The sequence below is a fragment of the Oncorhynchus kisutch genome, unplaced genomic scaffold (assembly GCF_002021735.2).
Source record: "Oncorhynchus kisutch isolate 150728-3 unplaced genomic scaffold, Okis_V2 Okis03b-Okis08b_hom, whole genome shotgun sequence".
Lineage (NCBI taxonomy): Eukaryota > Metazoa > Chordata > Actinopteri > Salmoniformes > Salmonidae > Oncorhynchus > Oncorhynchus kisutch.
In genome coordinates, this window is record NW_022261980.1 from 6,626,260 (window position 1) to 6,649,083 (window position 22,824).

The following is a 22,824-nucleotide window of genomic DNA, read 5'->3' on the forward strand; positions in this document are numbered from 1 at the left end:
GTGGCGGTCAAGTTGCTTGAACAAGAGAAACATAGTCTGCATCTGTTCTGATTGGGCAAATCTTTGATGCTCCTTTTTGGTTCCTTGTTGCAGTGACATTTCTGCATGTTAAAGCAATAGGTCACCTAAACTTAGAAGGAAGTTCATCATTTTCCTACCTGACGTTTGTCTTGATACAAGCAGATTTATTTCTTTAGACATTTCCTTGACACCAGACAAATAATACAATATGAGTAGAAAGAAGAGGAAGGGAAGCGCTACTAAGGTACACAATAGTACATTTTGGTAGATAGAAGGTGCTCTTTGGTAAAAGGGCTAAATTGGTCATCAAAAAGAAAGGAGGACCAACTCTTCATATAATTAATTAAATTGCCTTTATTAGTATGGCATGTTCAATAGAAACAGTTTTTTTTTAAACCGACTTGTTTTGACTGCATGGCCTTCGTACTCCCTGACCAAATAATACAATATATTGAAATTATATGTATATCGTCTCTTATTGCCAATACTGACAAAAAACTGTAAATACAAAAAGGATTAAACATTGTTTTATTAAAGTGGCAGTTGGCATGAGAAACAATGTTGTCTAAATACAATTGCATGTTTGGTCTAGTTACATGAAGCATGGTAAATGTCTGTTTAATCTGATATATGATGTTATGAAATATTTCTCTGAAGATGGATGTGTTGGAGAGTTACTGCAGCTGTACCAAGGGGGATGGAGCCCATTATGATGGTCCTGGTCGGTCCTGAAGCTACGTTATTTATTTTCTCGTATGTAAATCCGTGTGCAAACCACGTCGTCTGCCCCAAAGGTCTGAAAAAGACAAAAGATGCCAGTTATCTCAACAGAAGTGCTTCCTGCTGTTGTACATCAGATGTTCAACCTTCAGGTAAGAACACAGGACCAATTTGTGTTCATCTCAAATATGACAACTGGTGTCAAGTGAGATTTAAAAAATATATATTTATTGTTCAAACTCTCATTGTGACAGAATGGAAGACTGCTTTAGCACACAACTGGTTGAGATTTCCTGTCCAAAAACAGTCAATTTGGCACATGGCATCTGCTACAGTATCAGTGAATTAATGAGGGAAGAGGGGAAATGATCAAGATGTGTGTGTGAGTGGCAGAGGCGCATCGAGCCCCCAAAGATTTATGGTACTTTGAGAGGTGCAGCAAGACTGCAACCGAACTTGTCAGCACCACAGATCATCATTACCCCAGCACCCAGGGAGGGAGGAAAGTAAGTATCATTCGGGTTTAAAGAATGGCGCTAAGATGGAGCCATCTGCCGTGTGCAGTGAGTGTCCAGGGAGCCATTAACGTGAGATGCGTCATGGTTCATTGGCGTTTTCTAACACAACATGATCAATGAGGCACATTATTGCGGGCAGACAGCCAGTAGATTTTAACCCTACACACACACACACCTCTGGCGGTAAAGGCCTGCATCAGGCACTGGAGAAGGGAAGGCCCCCGCTTCTTACATTGAGGTGTCAATATTTTACAGGACAACAGCATGGTAGATAACATGAACAGTGTCAGTCAGGAACACATGCAGTATCAGAGTAACTACAGGACAACAGCATGGTAGATAACATGAACAGTATCAGAGTAACTACAGGACAACAGCATGGTAGATAACATGAACAGTGTGTCAGTCAGGAACACATGCAGTATCAGAGTAACTACAGGACAACAGCATGGTAGATAACATGAACAGTGTGTCAGTCAGGAACACATGCAGTATCAGAGGAACTACAGGACAACAGCATGGTAGATAACATGAACAGTGTGTCAGTCAGGAACACATGCAGTATCAGAGGAACTACAGGACAACAGCATGGTAGATAACATGAACAGTGTGTCAGTCAGGAACACATGCAGTATCAGAGGAACTACAGGACAACAGCATGGTAGATAACATGAACAGTGTCAGTCAGGAACACATGCAGTATCAGAGGAACTACAGGACAACAGCATGGTAGATAACGTGAACAGTGTCAGTCAGGAACACATGCAGTATCAGAGTAACTACAGGACAACAACATGGTAGATAACATGAACTGTGTGTCAGTCAGGAACACATGCAGTATCGGAGTAACTACAGGACAACAGCATGGTAGATAACATGAACAGTGTCAGTCAGGAACACATGCAGTATCAGACTAACTACAGGACAACAGCATGGTAGATAACGTGAACAGTGTCAGTCAGGAACACATGCAGTATCAGAGTAACTACAGGCACATCCCCTGCTGCCCGTCCTATTAAACTAAACTAGTCCCCTGAGATTTCTTCATGCTAATGAACACATCCTGGACTCTGTCTTACATCACTGGATACAGTAAAGCCAGAACATACGGTCTTCATTACTTTCTTTCCCCCAACACCCCCTCCCTCTTTCAAAGCTTCATTTCCTCATCAGCTCATAGATGCTTTGATGTGAGCCACCTGCATTTCCGTTTTCCTGGCCAGGTCCAGATTCCTTTGTCACCGGAAGGAGAGCAGAGGCTTGTTTTAGTGGAGGATGAGGCACTGCCCATTAGCTCCCTGGAATTAATGAACAAATTGTTCAAATTTAGATCCATTGGCCTGTGAGAACAAAATTCTGGGGTTATGCTTTTCGATGTGTGGGACCTGGGAAGAAGTGTATCGTGGCACCTTCTTTGTCATCCAGTGGGTTTTGCTGCATGTGGATGGGCAGATGCAGTGCATTGGGGACTTTCTCCATATTGCGGTAATTCAATAAGAAAAAGTCATGGTTCCCACCTTTTGAGACCCTACCAAGTTGAGCATTTAGTGAAAAAGTATTTTCCTCCACAGTAAAACACAAGATTGTGTGTCTAGCAGGAAACACATGTTACACTGACCCCCCCCCTCTAATATTGGACAGAACTCTGAGCCAACCTCATGATCCCATCTCTAAACAATCAGACAGTTGTCCAACAACGGCCTCACAGACCTATCATGTGGCTCAATATGCACCGAACTACACAGCCTTGAGTTGAAACACACACATTTCATGTTTGTTCATAGGATCTCCTGTTGCGAAGTCCAAGCATGCTATCCAGAAAGGAGTCCCTTACATAGAGGTTTTCCTCTTGATTTCCCTCTGGGCTTTGTAAGAGTCAATAAAGAGGTTATCCTCATCATTTATAAACTGGAATCTAAGGTTATTGGCCCCATTTACTGTTGTCAATCAGTCTATCAAATTAAAACAGGCCAGAAGTTTACAAAAAGCACATATTTTTAATATGAAAGCCAGTGCCGTGAAGAAGTCAAGAACAGTTTTTGATGGATGTAAGGACCTGGTATTTGAAGACCTTAATTAACAGCAAACATATATTTTTGTGCAGTATAATATCAGCCAGTACCAATACATCAAAGAACAAGCTTTGAAATCCCTTAGGAACCCTTTCAGAGGTGTTCGTAACAGAGCCAATAGTTTCTGAGTTAGGCTGTGCAGAGCAAAATCCATCATACGGAGTGTTCTGGTGGAAAAGCTTGTCTTAGCTTTGATGTCAAGCGTCTGTTTGAACCTACAGTATAATCTCTTAGAGAATAGTATGAAGTGCAGGCCTACTCTCTTTTGGGTTCAGAATGAAGTGTTAATACTAACAGTGTGGGGTACCAGTGCACCAAGTCTGGAACCAACAGGATGCGCTTCTACCCCCAAGCCATTAGACTGCTAAAGAGCTAATCAAATGGCTACCCAGACTACCTGCATTGACCCTTTATTTTTGCACCAACTCTCTTGCACTGACTCTACACACACACGGGTCTCTACACACACACTGAACTCTACACACACACACTGGACTCTATACACACACTCTGGATTCTACACACGCACTGGACTCTACACACACGCACTGAACTCTACACACACGCACTGGACTCTACCCACACACTGGACTCTACCCACACACTGGACTCTACACACACACACTGGACTCTACACACACACACTGGACTCCACCCACACACTGGACTCTACCCACACACTGGACTCTACACACACACACTGGACTCTACACACACACACTGGACTCTACCCACACACTGGACTCTACCCACACACTGGACTCTACCCACACACTGGACTCTACACGCACTGGACTCTACACGCACTGGACTCTACCACACGCACTGGACTCTACCCACACACTGGACTCTACACACACACTGGACTCTACCCACACACTGGACTCTACCCACACACTGGACTCTACACACACACTGGACTCCACCCACACACTGGACTCCACCACGCACTGGACTCCACCCACACACTGGACTCTACACGCACTGGACTCTACACGCACTGGACTCCACCCACACACTGGACTCCACCACGCACTGGACTCTACACGCACTGGACTCCACCACGCACTGGACTCCACCACACACTGGACTCTACACACACACACTGGACTCCACCACACAATGGACTCCACGCACACACTGGACTCTACACACACACTGGACTCTACACACACACTGGACTCTACTGGACTCTTTAGCCATGTTATTTTCTACTCCCTGTATAAAGCCATGTTATTTTCTACTCCCTGTATAAAGCCATGTTATTTTCTACTCCCTGTATAAAGCCATGTTATTTTCTACTCCCTATATATAGCCATGTTATTTTCTACTCCCTGTATATAGCCATGTTATTTTCTACTCCCTGTATATAGCCATGTTATTTTCTACTCCCTATACAAAGCCATGTTATTTATAGCCATGTTATTTTCTACTCCCTGTATATAGCCATGTTATTTTCTACTCCCTGTATATAGCCATGTTATTTTCTACTCCCTATACAAAGCCATGTTATTTATAGCCATGTTATTTTCTACTCCCTATACAAAGCCATGTTATTTATAGCCATGTTATTTTCTACTCCCTATACAAAGCCATGTTATTTTCTACTCCCTGTATATAGCCATGTTATTTTCTACTCCCTGTATATAGCCATGTTATTTTCTACTCCCTGTATATAGCCATGTTATTTTCTACTCCCTGTATATAGCCATGTTATTTTCTACTCCCTGTATATAGCCATGTTATTTTCTACTCCCTGTATATAGCCATGTTATTTTCTACTCCCTGTATATAGCCATGTTATTTTCTACTCCCTGTATATAGCCATGTTATTTTCTACTCCCTGTATATAGCCATGTTATTTTCTACTCCCTGTATATAGCCATGTTATTTTCTACTCCCTATATATAGCCATGTTATTTATAGCCATGCTATTTTGTACTCGTTATTGTTATTCAGTGTGTATTTATTCCTCATGCCACTATTTATTATTTGAATCTTTCACTTTCTCTCTGCATTGTTGGAAAAGGACCCATAAGCAAGCATTTGCTTTGTTTCAGTGCACAAATAGATAAAACGGAGGGGGCCTGACATGACAGCCTTGCCTACTGCCTTTCTTTAGTCACAAACGTCCTCACCAGTATGAGTTCATCTCCCCTCAGCTCTCTGGTCCAGAAGGTCCTTGGGCCGTTGCCATCCAGGAGAGTCTGCCTGCAGTACATTTTGCTCTCGGTCTCCCATGTGGCCAGGCTCTGTTGATATGAGTGTAATGCAATGAAGAGGGTCCATGTCAATACATCCATGTACTTTCCTGTCCTCACTTATCGAAAGGGGATCTGATCTGAATGAGTGAACATGGGCTGCGTCTCAATGTAGCTTCCTCTCCTTGTCTCCTTTCCTTCATCCGTACAAATGCTATCTGAATAGGATTGGGACATTACCATTACATTGTATGGGAGCAGACTACCTTTACATTGTATGGGAGCAGACTACCTTTACATTGTATAGGGGCAGAGACTACCTTTACATTGGATGGGGGCAGAGACTACCTTTACATTATATGGGGCAGAGACTACCTTTACATTGTATGGGGGCAGACTCAGAGACTTTACCTTGCACTTCCTGCCATCTACTGTCTCCTCATTGAACTCCTGGCCTATGAGGAAGTTGATCTCGGTGGTGCGCACGGTGGTGGAGGTCTTGATGTAGAACTGCTCCCCATTCTGCCTGATCTCCACGTGAGGTTTGGACGCCGCGGCACCAGCCACCTTCCTCAACATAGCATTGACCCCTGTGGGCAAATAACACGTCATTACGCTAACTTTAAGGGTCATAAGTGCTGCATAACCAATTGCATGTGTCATTGATCAGTTTTGACTTTGTCAGGTTATGACAACTGACTGTACACAACCTTGACATGCCACTGGGTTGAACCCATGGTGACAATATGGCTTCACGGGGCTATCGTTTGACTTGTACTGACATTTGGTATGACATGTTTGTGCCTATCCTCACCTATAATTCAAGGATGAGTACAGATACATTTCTGTCTCCTCCTGGCGCCATTGATAGAAGGAAAGCAATCCTGAATTCCACTTTCAAAGGTGTAGGTTGTGCTTATTTACAAGAGGAATGCATAGTGGCAGTGTTACCTATTTGTGACAAAGTCCTGGTAGACAGAAGGTTCTTGAGAGTGTGAGAAGAAATCAATGGTGCACTGTAGGTATTCAAGTTGTTATATACAGAGTTCTCAAGGCAAGCAACTGCAAATGAGATGGTTATCAGCAGATGTTTCAAATATGGGTGGATGCTATGACAAGGTGATGAAAACAAGGAATGCTGGAGTCATTAGTTTTGTTTAGCTCTCCTGCAGACTGATGGATTCCTCCAAGAAGTTATTGTGGAGCTAGTTGGCTCTGTCACACAGTTACAATTTAACCAATTGGATGAGAAAATGTCTTGCTGTTTCCATTCATTCCCCTCTGCATTGGTTTTCAGAGCTGCTCTCTCTCAAATACGGTATCCTTCAGTACTAGTCTTATTGCTCTCATTTAAACAATCGGTGTACTTGAGTTCCCCAGAGGAGAGGAGTTCAATCTCTTTACCTTATTTTCTCCTCTCATCTCTTTGTTCCACGATGAAAAAATAAAAACTACAGCACCAAAAGTCAAAGTTTTGTCCAAGCCAATACCAAGCCAGATTAAGTGAGATCTCAGTGCAGTCACAGGAGATGTATTTGAGAAAACATACACAGTGAATTGTCTCATCTATTCCACACCAGCTGGGCTCAACAGTGCAGCGTTGGGATGATCCACCCTCACTGCTTTCACTGAAAAGATGACTATTCTATGGCAGGAAACAGCACGCAAGATCAAGCTGAAGTGATTTGTAATATGTAAGTGCATTATAATATGTATTACATGTGCACCTTGTGTACATTTTCATTTTTTTTATTTTTATAAATGCCCAACTCAGTTGACTTTCGGGAATATCAACATGACAACATAAAATGCATCTCAAATGAACAAGGTACATGGATTAATGTATGCTGGGATGATCCTAAAACTGATGATATATGCGAAACTCAAAGATGATCAACATGTCACACACCCTGTGGCCTCTCCCAAATATTGTTTTCTCAAATATTTCCCCAAATAATTAGAACACAGATGAAAATAATGATGCGTTTGGTAGTCGGACACAATAGAGAAAGAACAGTTAGGATTTTGATAGTATATTGTTAAGTATTTATTCTTTCAAATAGCTCTTAATGATAGAAGGTAAGAACTATAGACGTCTTACCAAGTGCTTTGAGTAGTTCATCAAAATTTTCACTGCTTCTCATTTTCCAAGTGCCTGCGAAATTGGTCATTTTCTTGGGAAGGCTCGACGTGTACCGGTCTCTCTCTGCCTCTTGATATGCTCTGTATCTCCTCAGCTCACTGTCCCACTATCCCTCCCCTACGCTCTCCCTTTCACCCTCCCTCCCTTTCTCTCTCTCTGTAATAACCCCTCACAGCATGCTCCTCTCTCTCTCTCTCTCTCTGTGTGTGTAATAACCCCTCCCAGCATGCTCCTCTCTCTCTAGTCCTGTAGTGAGTGAAATGTCCTCCTCTTAATGACCATTTTAAATGACAGATGGACAGGGGTTCAGGTGGTCTCGTTTCAAGCCTGCAATATAAATAGGACATTTAAATGGAATGAATTTCAAAGAAAAGAACCATGGATGTCACCATCACAGCAATATAATAAAGCGTTGAGAGCGATCATGATTTCCAATATAAACCAATATTGTAGTTGTGATAAAGATCTAAGATCTTTCTTTGATAAATGATGGGAGTCAATGTCCATCTAACGTTCATCCCATTGACAAGCCCTCTCTCTCCCTGGATACAGCTGAGGATCAGACTAAACATGCATTCAATATATTTCCCATTAAGTCCAATTCAACTCAAGCCCCCCCCCCTCAACTCACCAACTCACTCCAACAGCCCCCCAACACAGAATGAGAGGCCCCGATAGCTTCACTCACTCCCCCTCCCATCAAGTCTGATTTGTTCTCTTTCTGATGGGTCTTCATCAATCTCTTTGACAAAGTGGCTTCCAGACAGCAGTTGATAATTCATGTATAGAGCAGAGCAGGGAGCACTCTGTCATCCCTCCAGGAAGTGTCACGTTAAAAAGGCTCCCATCTATTTCCCTATGCATGCTGGTCCACCACAGTTTGTCTCATCAATCAATAGATTTGTCTTTAGCCTTTGGGTGCTGTTTTTCTTTGAACACACAGAGAGCAGTAGGGGAAAGAAAAACAGAGAAATGGTTTGATTTTCTGTGTTAAGCGTTGAATGAATGACCCTTTCACGAGGTTCGCGCAGCTTTGTTTTAGTTTTTTTAGTGAGTGGACTTATTTAATTATTAGTATCATGCTGTGAGGGGAGAAATACACATTAAAGGGATAATTCACCGATTTGATAAACATTTTCTAATTTTGAAAGTATTCTGTTGGTTGTGATGAGACAATCCATAGACATTTGAATGACAAAATATTTCAAACAAATGAATGGGTGACAGCTTAGTCAAGATGTTCATCCTCCCTGAAATCTGTATGCACAGTTGGGACTATGACGTCGTTTTTGTTTAACTTGGCAAGTCAGTTAAGAACAAATTATTATTTATAATGACGGCCTACCCCGGCCTCCCCTAACCCGGACAACACTGGGCCAATTGTGCGCCGCCCTATGGGACTCTCGATCACGGCCGGTTGTGATACAGTCCCGGGATCGAACCAGGGTCTGCAGTGATGCCTCTAGCACTGAGATGCAGTGCCTTAGAACTAGTTAACCATACACTCTTAAAAACATTTTTTTTTTAAAGAACCAAAAAGGGTTCTCTCTTGCTTCACCTTTAGGGGCGAAATATATGAAATAAGCGATAGAACACTCTTTGGCTCTATATAGAACCTTTTTCCCCTAAGACTGTATATTGGATTTAAATTAAACAAGACTCTTTTCTAATGGATCCTATCCATCTCACCTAATATCTAGCAACACAGATACATGACCTTGTGTGTCAGAACGTCACTTCCAAATAGACATACTAAGGCCCCCCAGTCACAAGAACATCTAGGAGACATTAGCCATTCAGAGCAGCGAATCGCATTGTGCTCTCCCAAAATGTCTGCTAACCCAACTCAGACCCTTTCAAGCCCTGGGGCTTTTTCTATGGACTCCTAAAGGACTAGCTTAAAGACCCCCTCTATCGTTCTCTTAGTGGTCATTTGTCATGCTTAACCTTAGTTATGGCAGAATAACCAAGGTGAGTCTGCCATCCAATCGTGATATTTTAATGACCCAAGTTAGTGAAACAAAACTGCCGCACAAAACCATCAAAGAAACCTGGGTCCTATTCATTAGTACAAGTCTAGTCTCTCCCCATTTCTCTCCTTTTTCTTCTGTTTGGTTTCTAGTGACTCTCCATTATGTTGGAGCCATGTGATGTGATCATAGCAGACGTTTGAAACGAGCCACTCGGTTATCACAACAGAACACACTATGTTAAACAGCAAGCCTGTGTGCTGCCTGGATTCCTTAAAAAAAATAAAAAATAATTTCGGGTCAAGTTTGATATTAAAATTCCAGGCAGTAGTCTATATATTTTGAATGTGCTTAATTATTGTCTTCATTGAAGTCAAATTACAGTCCCTACTCACCCTAGGGGAGCATGGATTTACAAAACAAGCCTCTATAGAGGGTAGCCTTGTTGCCCATAACAAGTGCCCTTTCCAATACATGACAGAGTATTTGAGACAGAAATACTAATGTACATAAATGAACCTAGAAGGCAAGTAAGATGTAAACCACACTGAAGAAAAATATAAATGCAACATGTAAAGTGTTGGTCCCATTTCATATGCCCAAAAAGCTTATTTCTTTAAAATGTTGTGCACACATTTCTTTACATCCCTGTTAGTGAGCATTTCTGCTTTGCCAAGATAATCCATCCACCTGACAGATGTGCCATATCATGAAGCTGATTAAACAGCATGATCATTACACAGGTGCACCTTGTGCTGGTGAAAATAAAAGGCCACTATAAAATGTGCCATTTTGTCACACAACACAATGCCACAGATGTCTCAAGTTGAGGGAGTGTGTACTTGGCATGCTGACAGCAGGAATGTCCACCAGAGCTGTTGCCAGAGACTTTAATGTTAATTTCTCTACCAAAAACATTCAACATCATTTTAGAGAATTTGGCAGTACGTCCAATTGGCCTCACAACCGCAGACCACGTGTATGTCGTCATGTCGGTGAGCAGTTTGCTGATGTCAACGTTATGAACAGAGTGCCCCATGGTGGTGGTGAGGTTATGGTATGGGCAGGCATAAGGTACGGACAACGAACACAATTGCATTTGATCGATGGCAATTTGAATACACAAATACCATGACGAGATCCCGAGGCACATTGTGAGACCCATTTATTTTAAGGTATCTGTGACCAACAGATGCATATCTGTATTTCCAGTCACGTCACTCAGTAAAATCTTTGAAATGGTTGTGTTTATATTTTTCTTCAGTATCGTTTGAACCTTTGCTATTGTCCAGAGAAATATCAAAATATATTTTTTTTCTCTCCAATAAATAACGTCAGAACATTTCTTTTAAGACAATAATATATTGACAGATTCAAAGAAATGTACATTGTGCAACCACACGTTTGAGCTGGAAGTGATTAAGTTAATACATAGATTGCACTCAGAGGTTTACTGCCACAATACACAAAGGGACATGCCTCATCTTGTTCTCTGCCTGGAGTCCTCATCTCACATGGCTTCCTTTAAAGAGCACTTCACTGGTGGTCCAGCACACTGACAACAAATCCCTCCCAAAGTACCAACCCTGAAAGCATCAGAAAAGTCATTTACTCAACATTTTAAACTACAACAGTTAGCATTTCACAATTGGCCAACAACCTTGATTGGTCAGTACAACATTAGTTGAATATTGCTAATATTGCCACAGCAGCAATGGTAAATACCAGGGTCAAACTATTGAATATTGGAGTTGAGGTGAAGACAATTGGAAACAATGTGCTTTAACAGTATCATATACAGGATCACATCACATATTTCTTTAATTCACAATAAGATGGCTGCCCTAAACACCCCAAAGTTACATGTACTACCTCTAATATAATAACTATATCATTTACCAGCTACTTTATTTTGTGCTGGGAGTAACCTTGTCCGACCCCAGGCTCAATTGCTAGAGAGCTGGCTGGGTGGACGAGATTAGGTTGGGAGGACTAAAGGGGAGGGTCTTTGCAAGTGAAAAGTCAAAGAAGAAGAGGAACATGTGCCCTAATTGGTTGTTTTGTCCTGTGTGTTTGAGCTGAACTTGTGTATGTAATTTGCTGTTGCTACCTCCTAGAACTAAACCTGATAAAGGCTACAGAGGGCAGCTGTAAACAGATTGAAGAGCATCTATCCTATTACTAAGACAGTAGAAATACATTAGAAGTGATGGATCAGTCCAGTGTTCATACCGAAGGAACCAACTAGTGCTGAGCGATTACTTTTTGAAGTTGGTTTGGTTTGAATTTATTTTTTAAATGACGTTTTCTTTAATTTTTATTTTATTTTTTACATTAAATGCACTGCGCATTATGTGGTTTGAATACTGTAACACAGAATAAAACCATTAAAAGTCCCATGACAGTAGTGACTGCCCATTACCGCTTATCACTTATTAAGCATAATTTATTCACGATTTTAATTCAATATTTCATTTGTTTTAAGCCTATTTAATGTCTTTATTTCATTCCAAGTCATGTCATCTTTACAGAGCTGCTGCCCAGGCTGTCTGACAAACTCACTATTTGAGTAGTTCTTTAAAGTAAACAGGGCATGTTTTTATGGAAACTACAACTCCATTGCACAGTTCGGGCTTGATCTGATTTATCTCTAGAAAAACTGTGCATAGCGCTCAGACAAAAAAACAACTAAATGGAATACAAATAATTCACCAGACATTGGTCAATTAGTTTCTTAAAAAAATGAAAAATAACGGTTAATCGCTCAGCACTGGTCACAAATCTCAAACTACTGTTCCTTCATTCACTTACAATTTAAGATAAAAATCCCCACTAAAAGGCAGCAGTAATTTAAAAGGCAAACAAAATGATAAGGACAAGGAAGCCATTAAGGAATAGAAGCAGGCAGAGCTTGTTGGCCCAGTTCCATTTCAGTCCCTGGGACAATATTGTGCTCTATTGCTATCACCTATGTAGCGGTGAGGTCAGGGGAGCTCTAGAGGCCAAATTGGAATCAGGGCCACAACAACCATTTCTAATCCCACATCCATCTGTGTCCCTTACCCACTATGATTGTATAGACAATGTGGTGAAAATTCAAGTGAGAAATTTGTAGCTATTTCCATATTGGTAAAACCTATCCCCCTCACCTGGGCATAGAGGGTTTGGGCTAGGGGTCGATTTGGAATTGGGTGCTAATGTCCTCTACCAGTGTCTGGAGTCGACCAGCTCCGGTCTCAGGCTCACTCTCTTGAGGGTTTCGTAGCCCACGACCATAACGATGGCGGTGGGAATGGAGGATATGATGCGTGCAGACAGCCCTTTGGTCATCCCCCAGAATCCCTCCTCTGCCAGCAGGTGCCTGAAAGTCTCGATGATGGAGGTCCTGCCTTCAACCTGCCACCCACACAAGGCTGTTGTTACAAAGGTATTTATTAATGTACATTGTTTTGTGTAAAATTCGATTTGCTATGCCAGGATTTAGACCCGGGGTAGGAAACTCTGGTCGTGGAGTGGAACAGCCACTGCAGGATTTTGTTGAATCAAAAAAATAATAATAATGTGCCTGTGGCACTCCAAGACCAGGGTTGCCTATCCCTGATTAGACTCTGTGCCACTAACATCTGTTAGAGAAAACAGTGGCCCCAAGGATGGCCACATGTGGCTATCCAAACAGACCCTTTACCCCATTACATTCCACTAGTGCTTTTAGCTGAAGTTGCACTCTACCTGCACTCTAGCTCTGACCACATCCATGGGGTTGGTGACAGTGGAAGCAGTCGCAGCAGCTAGTGGTCCGGCCATGGCTTGGAGTAGTAGATGAGGGCAGTCACTGGGCGCCATTTTGGATAGCTGTTCTGTGAAACGTTGTGGAAGATTTGTGCTTTGAAATGCTACTTATAGACAATGTATGTTGACTATAGGGACTATAAAGATATAAGACATTATTCATCTCCGACCCTTCTTGAAGAAAATACTAATAATAACATTAAGGGACGGTTTCCCGGATAAAGCCTACCCCAGGACTCAAAGCTCAATGAAGCGCTTTGTCCAGGACCAGGCTTAACCCGTGTCCGGGAACTCGGTCCTTTAAATACCCTTGTAAACACTCCTTTTTACCTGCGTAAAAGTGATAAAAAGGCCACCAGACCGCGCTATTTGGGATGTATGTTAGAAGGGAGGCCACATATCCCCTGTAGAAGCCTCGGAAACCGTCGGCCGCAAAGATCTGAGCAATCATGTTCCTGGTTTGGCCAAATGCCATTTTTGTCTTCCCGTCAGCCTCCGTTTTGACCTTGACCCGGAAGCGAGTCAGGTGCTTCCCTTGGCCCTGCATCATCAGCTGCTGGGAAATCACGTCTATGGGGACAGTGATGGTTTGTGCCACCAGGGACGCCGCGCCACCTGCCACCAGAGACTTGACGGTATTGTCCTTGGAATAGTTGGAGACGTATTTCCTCACCAGCTCGTAGGTGGTGATGTAAGCCTGGCCCGATATGAGAGTGAAGGTGTTGACCATGAAGCCGCGGTAGAGGCCCCGCACGCCCTCGGCCCGCAGGATCTTGAAGAAGGCATCGAAGGTCCCGTTGTAGAGCGACTTACCCTTCTGCACTTGCAGCCTGGTGCGGATGAGGGTGGCCGGGTAGACGGTGGCCCGGATGGTCATGGTCATGAATACCCCGAAGGAGTAGAACTTCCTCTTGTCCAGGTCCTCCCATTCAATGATCTGGATGTTCCTGTTCTGTTGCATCCTGCCTTTCTGGAGAGCCCCCTCATCAGACTAGCCTCTACCTGGGGAAATACAGACCACACAACACTGTCAACGGTTTCCTCCACGAGGTAGCACAACATTTGAAGTCTTGAATGCATCAACTTAATGAATTAAAGATGGCAGTAGGTCTGAAGGTTGTACCAGTATCATGACAATGATTCACAAACGACTACATCAGAAAACAAGGCCTGTGTTGTGTGGTGTGTCACTCATTATCTCCCAAGTCTCCTTGGGAAATGAGCGATGTCTAAACTGACTGGGTTTGTGTTAGGAAGGATCAAAGGTCATACACACACTGTACTGCTTCGTAGCAGTCATGACTATGTTATTAAAAGCCTGACAAGGTAAAAACAGATCGCATAATGTGCTCTCTAGCTGAAGTAGTTATGCGCTAACATTACAAGCTACTGCTAGTTGCAGGTCACAGGACACAATGTTCCCTAAACCAATGAGCCTATTGTCAATCGCGCAATCCGGAAATAACACTGAAATAGTAGCTAACTAACAATGCATAGGTTGAATACTTGTGCATGTGTAAACAGTAGGTCAGACTGTATGTAACCACAAATTGGCTAGCTAGCTGGCTAATAATAATGCATCCAGTCGTTAGCTAGCCAGCTATGCGTTGGTTGATTTCCTTGCTAGCAAGCAGGCTAACAGTTAACTATTTGAAACAAGCAAACGTTAACTTACCTCGTTGGACAAATGTATATCAAAATATTATGTACATAGTCGGAATAGCAATTCCATATCAGCAGGTGAGGAAAGCGATACCGAATTTAGAGCTACCTGTCCGGGTTATGATTTGATGATATGTTGGAGAACTAAACCAGAGAGGAAGAGGCAACGCCAGAGGTTACTGGGAAAACATTTGTGGTTTCCAGCAGGTGGCGTTTTTTTCGTTTTTTTTCTCGTTTTGCTCAGCAAGCCAGGGGGTTTTGTAATAATTGAACTTTTCTCCTCTACTGTACTGCGCTATCACAGAGACACCACCTTGACGATAGATGGCGCTGTAACCTATTTTCTTCGACCGGTACTTTGCCAATGAGATATAGTTTATTTTTTATTTTTTTTATTTTTTATTTTATTTTTTTAATATATTTTTTATTAACAACAAATCAATACATAAAGCACATGAGGGAACACAAGCATACATAGATTACAAACAATGGACCCCAATGAGATATAGTGTTTTCTAAACTCCATGCCCCGTGTGTCAGACCTCCGTTCAGCCAACAGAAATAAGTAAAACCTAGCAAGAATAAGGCCGTAACCTCGGCGCTTTTCCTTCAAAATCAGTCCCGCAATGAAAAATAATACAAATGGTCGAAATTCGTAACATTTTATGAGGAAATGTTTGCAGACTTAGAATTTCAGTTTAACTATATGAAAAATGTAATAAAGTGAATCGCCTTCATAGGACAAATAAATGTTTATAATTTACATTATTGTTAACAGCATTTACAAAAAATAATGATTATTAGATAGTTATCATGGGTCAGGTCTTAACGTAATACAAATAAGAAAATATGATTTATTCTACTATTAATAATAATAGCAATAATAATATATTTCGTATAATTACAATAATCAACTTTAGAAAACACGTTTAAATCCCATTGTTAATTAGTCCATTTGTATTGCATAATATTCAGTAAGTTTTTCATATTGAACACACTGCACAGTAGTACAACATTTCATGTGCTTTGTGTCGCAGTAAAAGGGGGTCCATTCTACTCAGGAAGACTTTTAGTTTCCAAATCCACAGATTGTGCCGCGTTCAAAACAACTCGGAAATCAATTCAATTCAAGGGGCTTCTTTGGCATATGTTAACATTTCCAAAGCAAGTGAAGTAGATAATATACAAAAGTGAAATCTCCGACTTCCGTGGATTCAAAATAAATGGGACTTGATTTTACCTCGTATTTTTTAGAGTTCCCCATTGTTTTGAACGCGGCATTACACGAGATAAGCGTCGCTGCTAATCATCCCCTAAAGTGGCCAATCAGTTTGAATCCAATCGTTTTTTCATAATGACAATACATATTGCACCGTACACAATTATCTGTACGTTGTGTCGCAGTAGTAAAAAGGAGGTCCATTCTACTCACCTTTAATTTCCAAATCAACACAGTTTACCTTTAAGATGAGGGAAAACTTATTTTTTTAATGAGCATGGCCTTATTTCTATTACATCATATTGGATGACTGTCATTCATATTCCATTCACCCAACTCAATGTAACATCGATAGGTTTAGGTTACTACATGATACTCAAATATTCCCTATACCCATCGTGAGGTTGCTTCAACCTAGCCTACAAATTAAAGTGTAGGCGCACTGGTCGAGAGAAATTAGAGTAATCAAGGTAACAGACAGACAATAACGCCTTGCACACTCTTGCCTCTGTAACGGTGCAGTTAAATTGTTGAAATTCCTGCATAAAATTGGGTATTATGCCACCTCCTGGTAGAGTAGTGTGTTTACATTGTATAATACACTGAGTGATAAAGGTATGGGATTCTGGGTCATCCACAGCAGATTTATGGAGAATTGCTGTGGGTGAGTTGGAAATTGAATGTTTCCGGGATATAAATGTATAAAGTTGACATTACATCATAAAACCCACATGGAAAACTGAGATTCGGCAAATAACACATAAAGAGTGGCTTATTTGACGCCAAACCAACAACAGTAGTTACTAATAACATACATTGCTAATATACGATTGCTAACTACTCACAACATTTTATGCACTTCAGTGCTAGCTATGCTTTCAGTACTAGATGCATTCTCTGATCCTTTGATTGGGTGGAGAACATGTCAGTTCATGCTGCAAGAGATCTGATAGGTTGGAGTACATCGTTCAGAAGTTGTCATAATTACTGTGTAAATAATGGAAGGGGGTGAGAACCAGAGGGTCTTTTACACAGTTATAAGGAATTCTTATTCTTATTTCACTTTACAAGTTCCCTGTTACACCTAAAGATTTTGCAATTGTTTTAGATGCCATACCTTCAGGTGTTGCTCTGTTATTCAGGAACGTGTCAAGACCTGACCCTCAGAGCCTACCGTCTATTGACCCTGTTGTCTCATCAGTAGGAAAGATTTGTTTCTCTTATGGTCCATTCAACAACAGATCGATACGAACCTTGTTTCAGCAGGATGTTGTATACCTTATGTTATGCCTTATTGGAATGGATTCATTGATAATATCTGTTGGAAAAAAGTTTGGATGTTGCCACACACGTACCTACTTGTGAACAAAATTAAGGAAGTTTCCTTTTAAATTATTCATAAATGTTATCCTGCCAACCACTATATGAAGAAGTTTAAGGAAAACTTCAACTCAAATAGCTCCTTTTGTAATGACCACCCAGAAACAGTGTTGCATCTTTTTTTGGCATTTTATTCATGTAAGAAAACTGTGGCAAGACATCAGTAGATTTATAATTGAACACATTTATGAAGATTTTACACTATTGTGGAGAGATGTACTGCTTGGATTCTTTACATATGATAGATTTTTTTTTTTTAATGTAATTAATTTCATTATTCTTTTGGCCAAATTTCATATACACAAATGTAAATTTACAAACAAAAAAACTAATTTTCTTACCCTACAAAAATAAATTGAACTGTATTTTAGACAGTTAAATACTCTACTAACAAAAAAGCTGTTAGAATTGTAAGTGTATGTATGTCCCTTAAGGTCCTTGTGTAATTGTAATGTGATATTGTACCCCCTAGCTCGATTGTCCATTGTATATCATCTATATATACTTGTGTTCCCTCCTGTACTTTCTGTACTGATTTGTTGTTAATAAATAAAAAAGTTTTTTATAAAGGGGGTGAGAACCATGAGCCTCCAAGGTTTTGTATTGAAGTCAGAGGAGGACAGAAGCTAGCTGTCCTCTGTCTACACCATGGTGCTACCTTGCAGAGTGCTGCTGAGGCTACTGAAGACCTTCATTGCAAAACAGTGTGTTTTCATAGATTATTTGGTGACGTGAATATATTTAGTATAGTTCTTTCTAAAAAAAAATATAAATGCAATGTTTCACAATTTTTATTTTGTTGAAATTCATTGAGGATGGTCCTTCCCTTCCTCCTCTGAATAGCCTCCACTGGTTTACACCCAGAGGAAACGTGAAGTGTCCCTGAGTAGAATGGACCCCCCCATTCTTACTACAGATAACTCTTTATTGTGCAATATGTATAAAATAAATAAATGACATATCTTATAGAAATACTTTACATTTTTCTTTGTATGATAACTAGTATAAAATATAATTAATTGTGCACATTTACACCGTAATTATTAATTTACAAAGTATATAGGACTGAACTTTTATTCTGAAGGACTCCAAAAAATACCGGACCCGGAAGTTCTTAGTTATTCTTGCTTGCTTCCCAGCGGTGTGTCAGCAACAAACTACAGCATCAGGCTAGCTAAGGTAAATAACTGTTTTATATTCCTGTCTTTTTAGCTACATGTTACTATAAAAATATCATAAATTGCTAAAAAGTGACTTCTTGTTAAAACGGCGCCAAAAGTCAGCTAGCCTATCCAGTCATTGTGAAGTTAGCTAGCTAAGGGTTAGCATGCTAGCTAGCAAGCATATTTCTGTTTAACATTTGCCTTGTATGAATGAACTAACGTTAACTCGCTAACGTTTGCTGACTAACGTTACTCTAGCTAATTGAGCTACTACTGTAGCTATATGTTAACTTTCTAATTGGCTAGCTAGCTATACTTTAATCAAATAATATAGTTCGCTAACTTACCAGCCCCTGTCTAATAAACAGTAGTCATGATTTGCCATGCCCCTTTTGACAGCAACACTTATTGTTTTGAGCTTTGATTATGGAACTTCATTAATATTGTTGGAATTATTTGTTTCGCAGGTTTTATTTTACAGGCAGGCTGAATCATGGTAAGTAGCTAGCTACGTTAACGTCGCTTTCTGTAATGTACAAGTAACTTCAAAAATAAAGGAAACACCAACATAGTGTCTTAAAGTGGCAATATGTAACTTTTTGGGCGACCCGACCAAATTCACAGAAATGTGAGTTATAGATGTATCATTCTACTTCAAAGCAAGTCTAAGAAGCAGTAGATCTGTTCTATGTGCGTTATTTCAATGCTTTTTTCCGTTACGTTTTGTTTTTGCATCTTTTACTTTCTGTTTTGTACCAGTTTCAAACAGCTGAAAATACAATATTTTTAGTTATGGAAAATATATTTCACAGTGGTTTAGATGGTACAATGATTCTCTACACCAGGGATATTCAACTCTGACCCTACAAGGTCTGGAGCCTGCTGGTTTTCTGTTCTACCTAATAATTAACTTCACCCACCTGGTGTTCCAGGTCTAAATCAGTCTGACCAGAGAGCGACAATGGAAGTGAAAGAAAAAAAATAGTAGTGGAACTGGCGTCGAGGTCCAGAGTTGAGTTTGAGGGCTCTACACTATAGCTTATTTTGTCAAACTAAAATTAGGCAAACAATTAGTTTTAGCAACCAGGAAATGGCGGAGTGATTTCTTCATAGTGCAACTTTAATAGGGTGCTGGACCACCACGAGCGGCCAGAACAGCGCAATGCCCCATGGCATAGATTCTACAAGTGTCTGGAGCTCTATTGGAGGGATGTGACACCATACTTCTATGAGAACTTCCATCATTTGTTGTTTTGTTTAATGGTGGTCTCAGGCACCTGTCCAGAATCTCCCGTAAGTCTTCAATTGGGTTGAGATCTGGTGACTGAGACACACACACACACACACACCCTTTAAACCCCCTATGCTCCTTTGAGACCCCTCTTTCAGACACTGAGATCTCTTCTAGCCATGGTAGCCAAAAAAACAGGGTACTTTTTATTTTATTTGCTTAATTAACTCGGGAACCACATCTGTTAAAGCACCTGCTTTCAATATACCTTGTATCTCTCATTTACTCGTGTTTCCTTTATTTTGGCACTTACCTGTACATGTTTAATGTGATGCAATTGACTACCTTGCAACTTTTACTTTGGTGCTTTCTTGGGAAATTGTTAAAACTTATTTGTTTTTGTAGTCTCGTAGATATGATTCCCGGACGACCATTTTCTCACCTGAAGGCAAGTGTTATCTTTCTAATAACGATGTACTGTCCATAATCAATGTTACCATCACATTCAATACTATATTGTCAAGTGTTCTCCTCTGACCAACCATAACAATTCATTGTTGCTGTTTTACAGGACGCTTATATCAGGTGGAGTATGCCATGGAGGCTATTGGCCACGCCGGCTCATGTCTTGGGATTTTAGCCAATGACGGAGTGCTGTTGGCTGCAGAGAGACGGAACATCCACAAGCTGCTTGATGAGGTTTTCTTCTCAGAGAAGATCTACAAGCTCAATGAGTGAGTATGACCATAGTCTCTCTTGCCAGGCTTATATGTAGCACTGCTATTAGCATGCCAACAAGACAGATCAGGATCTTCTCATAAAGCGTCTCAAGACTAGGAGTGTTGATCTAGGATCAGGTCTGCATTATTATTATGATAATTATGATCAGAGAAACTGATCCTAGATCAGCACTCCTACTCTGAAGCTGGTACATGCTGCTACATTATACCCATGGGCTGCTCTGTGATTTGGTGTCGTAACCTTTATCCTTTCAGAGACATGGCTTGCAGTGTTGCCGGAATCACCTCCGATGCTAACGTTCTAACCAATGAACTGAGGCTAATAGCACAGAGGTACGTTGGGTAGTAAAGTCCACGGTCTCTACCTGTGACCCATTTGTTCATTCATTTGTATACAATGCAATGTACAGTGTTAGTGAAAGACCAACAAGGCATCTCTAGTAATCTAGCACCGTGTCTGTTTGTCTGACAGATGATGTGTATGTGTTATTTAATTCACACAGATATCTACTGCAGTACCAGGAGCCAATCCCCTGTGAGCAGTTGGTGACAGCGTTGTGTGACATCAAACAGGCCTACACACAATTTGGAGGTTAGCTATAAGACAAATGACATTAACACCTCAGTTGGGTTCTCTAGTAAACACCACCCTGGTTACACTGTTGCTGAAACCATATTGGACCAAAGGGCTGTGTGGGAAAAGAACATACCAGAGTCATTAGAGTACAGTTAGTGTAAGCACAGGTTTGATTGTATTTGATGTTGTGTGTCTTCAGGGAAGAGGCCGTTTGGAGTGTCTCTGCTGTACATGGGCTGGGACAAACACTACGGCTTCCAGCTGTACCAGAGTGACCCCAGTGGGAACTATGGAGGCTGGAAGGCTACTTGCATCGGAAACAACAGTGCGGTAAGCCTGTTTGCTGTCATCAACATTGGCACAATGCACACGTTTAGGCAGCAGCATTGCCACAAAGTAAAGACGTGAAACGTCACAGTAGATGGTGCTACAGTGTTGACTGGGAATTAACATATAGCTGATACTTTTATGGCATAATATTTCAATAATTCAGCTCCTTTTCTGGATGTCAGACTTATGGCTGCCTAAGTGGCATACTCCCTCTCAATGAAACTAAACACAATTATCTCATCGAGTGGTACTGAGGTTTTAACCTGCGGTAACTTGTGGAATAGACACTGGCTGGAAAACGATTTTAACCAATCAGCGTTCAGGATTAGATCCACCCTTTTGTATAAATCATCAAGTTGTCTTCTCTGCCCCCCAGGCTGCAGTGTCCATGTTGAAGCAGGATTTCAAAGAGGGTGAAATGTCGCTGTCCTCTGCCCTGGCGTTGGCCGTCAAAGTCCTGAACAAGACCATGGACGTCAGCAAGCTCTCGGCGGAGAAAGGTAAGATCTACACCTGACATCACCGTTCTAAACAACTCCTGAACCCGTCCTGCCTTGGAGCACACTGAGTAAACACAGACTGGAGATGTTGTGTAGAGTGGGACAGTGTTATCCTAATTCACAGCTGTTCTATGGAGAGTAGGCTAGTGATGATGATGTCTAAAACATTAGACATCATCAGCTGTTGTACATCATGCACACATACTGTGTATAATAAATATGTTGTGTGTCTAGAGATATTCATATTAAGCGATACATCTGTAATGCAGCCTGAGATATGAACATAAGACTGTATGACTCATGGATATCTTGACCTCCCCAGTGGAAATAGCCACCCTGACGCGAGAAGACGGAAAGACCAAGATCAAGGTGCTGAAACAGAAAGAGGTGGAGGAGCTGATCAAACGACACGAGGCTGAAGAAGCCAAGGCCGAGAAGGACAAGAAAGACAAAGAACAGAAGGAGAAGGACAAATAAACACATATTTAGAATGCATACTTTCCTAAAAAAATCCCGTAATGTGTTATGCGCCTGTTTGTCTTTTTCTTTATTAAAATATTGAAACCAAATGTGCTGATAGAATCTCTA

The 22,824-nt window shown here is 41.1% G+C and overlaps 3 protein-coding genes across 4 annotated transcripts; 1 reads left to right on the plus strand and 2 right to left on the minus strand.

The window, feature by feature from the left end:
• Window positions 1-526: 526 nt before the first annotated feature.
• On the minus strand, window positions 527-9,047 carry LOC116359634 (cellular retinoic acid-binding protein 1). Its single transcript, XM_031812704.1, has 4 exons — window positions 7,634-9,047; window positions 5,944-6,122; window positions 5,470-5,583; window positions 527-817 (listed from the first exon to the last, which is right to left on the minus strand). The coding sequence occupies exons 1-4, from the start codon at window positions 7,701-7,703 to the stop codon at window positions 761-763; spliced, it is 420 nt and encodes a 139-aa protein (XP_031668564.1). The 5' UTR covers window positions 7,704-9,047; the 3' UTR covers window positions 527-760.
• A 611-nt stretch (window positions 9,048-9,658) lies between these two features.
• On the minus strand, window positions 9,659-15,407 carry LOC109877039 (solute carrier family 25 member 44). Of its 2 annotated transcripts, XR_002253119.2 has the most exons (5): window positions 15,110-15,403; window positions 13,765-14,436; window positions 13,375-13,502; window positions 12,795-13,041; window positions 9,659-11,231 (listed from the first exon to the last, which is right to left on the minus strand). XR_002253119.2 is itself a non-coding variant. In XM_020469363.2 (4 exons), exons 2-4 carry the CDS (start codon window positions 14,393-14,395, stop codon window positions 12,850-12,852), a joined length of 951 nt encoding a protein of 316 aa, XP_020324952.2. In that variant the 5' UTR covers window positions 14,396-14,436; window positions 15,110-15,407; the 3' UTR covers window positions 10,794-12,849. The 2 variants fall into 2 exon arrangements, 1 of the variants encoding a protein (XP_020324952.2); XM_020469363.2 differs by having other exon boundaries at window positions 10,794-13,041; window positions 15,110-15,407.
• A 3,368-nt stretch (window positions 15,408-18,775) lies between these two features.
• On the plus strand, window positions 18,776-22,809 carry LOC109877383 (proteasome subunit alpha type-4-like). The gene is made up of 9 exons (XM_031812708.1): window positions 18,776-18,874; window positions 19,326-19,354; window positions 20,495-20,537; window positions 20,661-20,823; window positions 21,085-21,162; window positions 21,333-21,421; window positions 21,606-21,736; window positions 22,113-22,236; window positions 22,559-22,809. Exons 2-9 carry the CDS (start codon window positions 19,352-19,354, stop codon window positions 22,711-22,713), a joined length of 786 nt encoding a protein of 261 aa, XP_031668568.1. The 5' UTR covers window positions 18,776-18,874; window positions 19,326-19,351; the 3' UTR covers window positions 22,714-22,809.
• The last annotated feature ends 15 nt before the right edge of the window (window positions 22,810-22,824 follow it).

Coding starts and splice junctions, on each gene's coding strand:
- LOC109877383 (XM_031812708.1), top strand. Junction 21,163..21,332: donor CTGAGGCTAATAGCACAGAG/GTACGTTGGGTA, acceptor TAATTCACACAG/ATATCTACTGCAGTACCAGG. Junction 21,737..22,112: donor GCATCGGAAACAACAGTGCG/GTAAGCCTGTTT, acceptor TCTGCCCCCCAG/GCTGCAGTGTCCATGTTGAA.
- LOC109877039 (XM_020469363.2), bottom strand. CDS start 14,395: ATGCAACAGAACAGGAACATCCAGATCATTGAATGGGAGGACCTGGAC. Junction 13,503..13,764: donor TTTTTATCACTTTTACGCAG/GTAAAAAGGAGT, acceptor AACGTTTCACAG/AACAGCTATCCAAAATGGCG. Junction 13,042..13,374: donor TGGTCAGAGCTAGAGTGCAG/GTAGAGTGCAAC, acceptor TGTGGGTGGCAG/GTTGAAGGCAGGACCTCCAT.
- LOC116359634 (XM_031812704.1), bottom strand. CDS start 7,703: ATGACCAATTTCGCAGGCACTTGGAAAATGAGAAGCAGTGAAAATTTT. Junction 5,584..5,943: donor TAGATGGCAGGAAGTGCAAG/GTAAAGTCTCTG, acceptor TCATATCAACAG/AGCCTGGCCACATGGGAGAC. Junction 818..5,469: donor GGGGAGATGAACTCATACTG/GTGAGGACGTTT, acceptor TGTCTTTTTCAG/ACCTTTGGGGCAGACGACGT.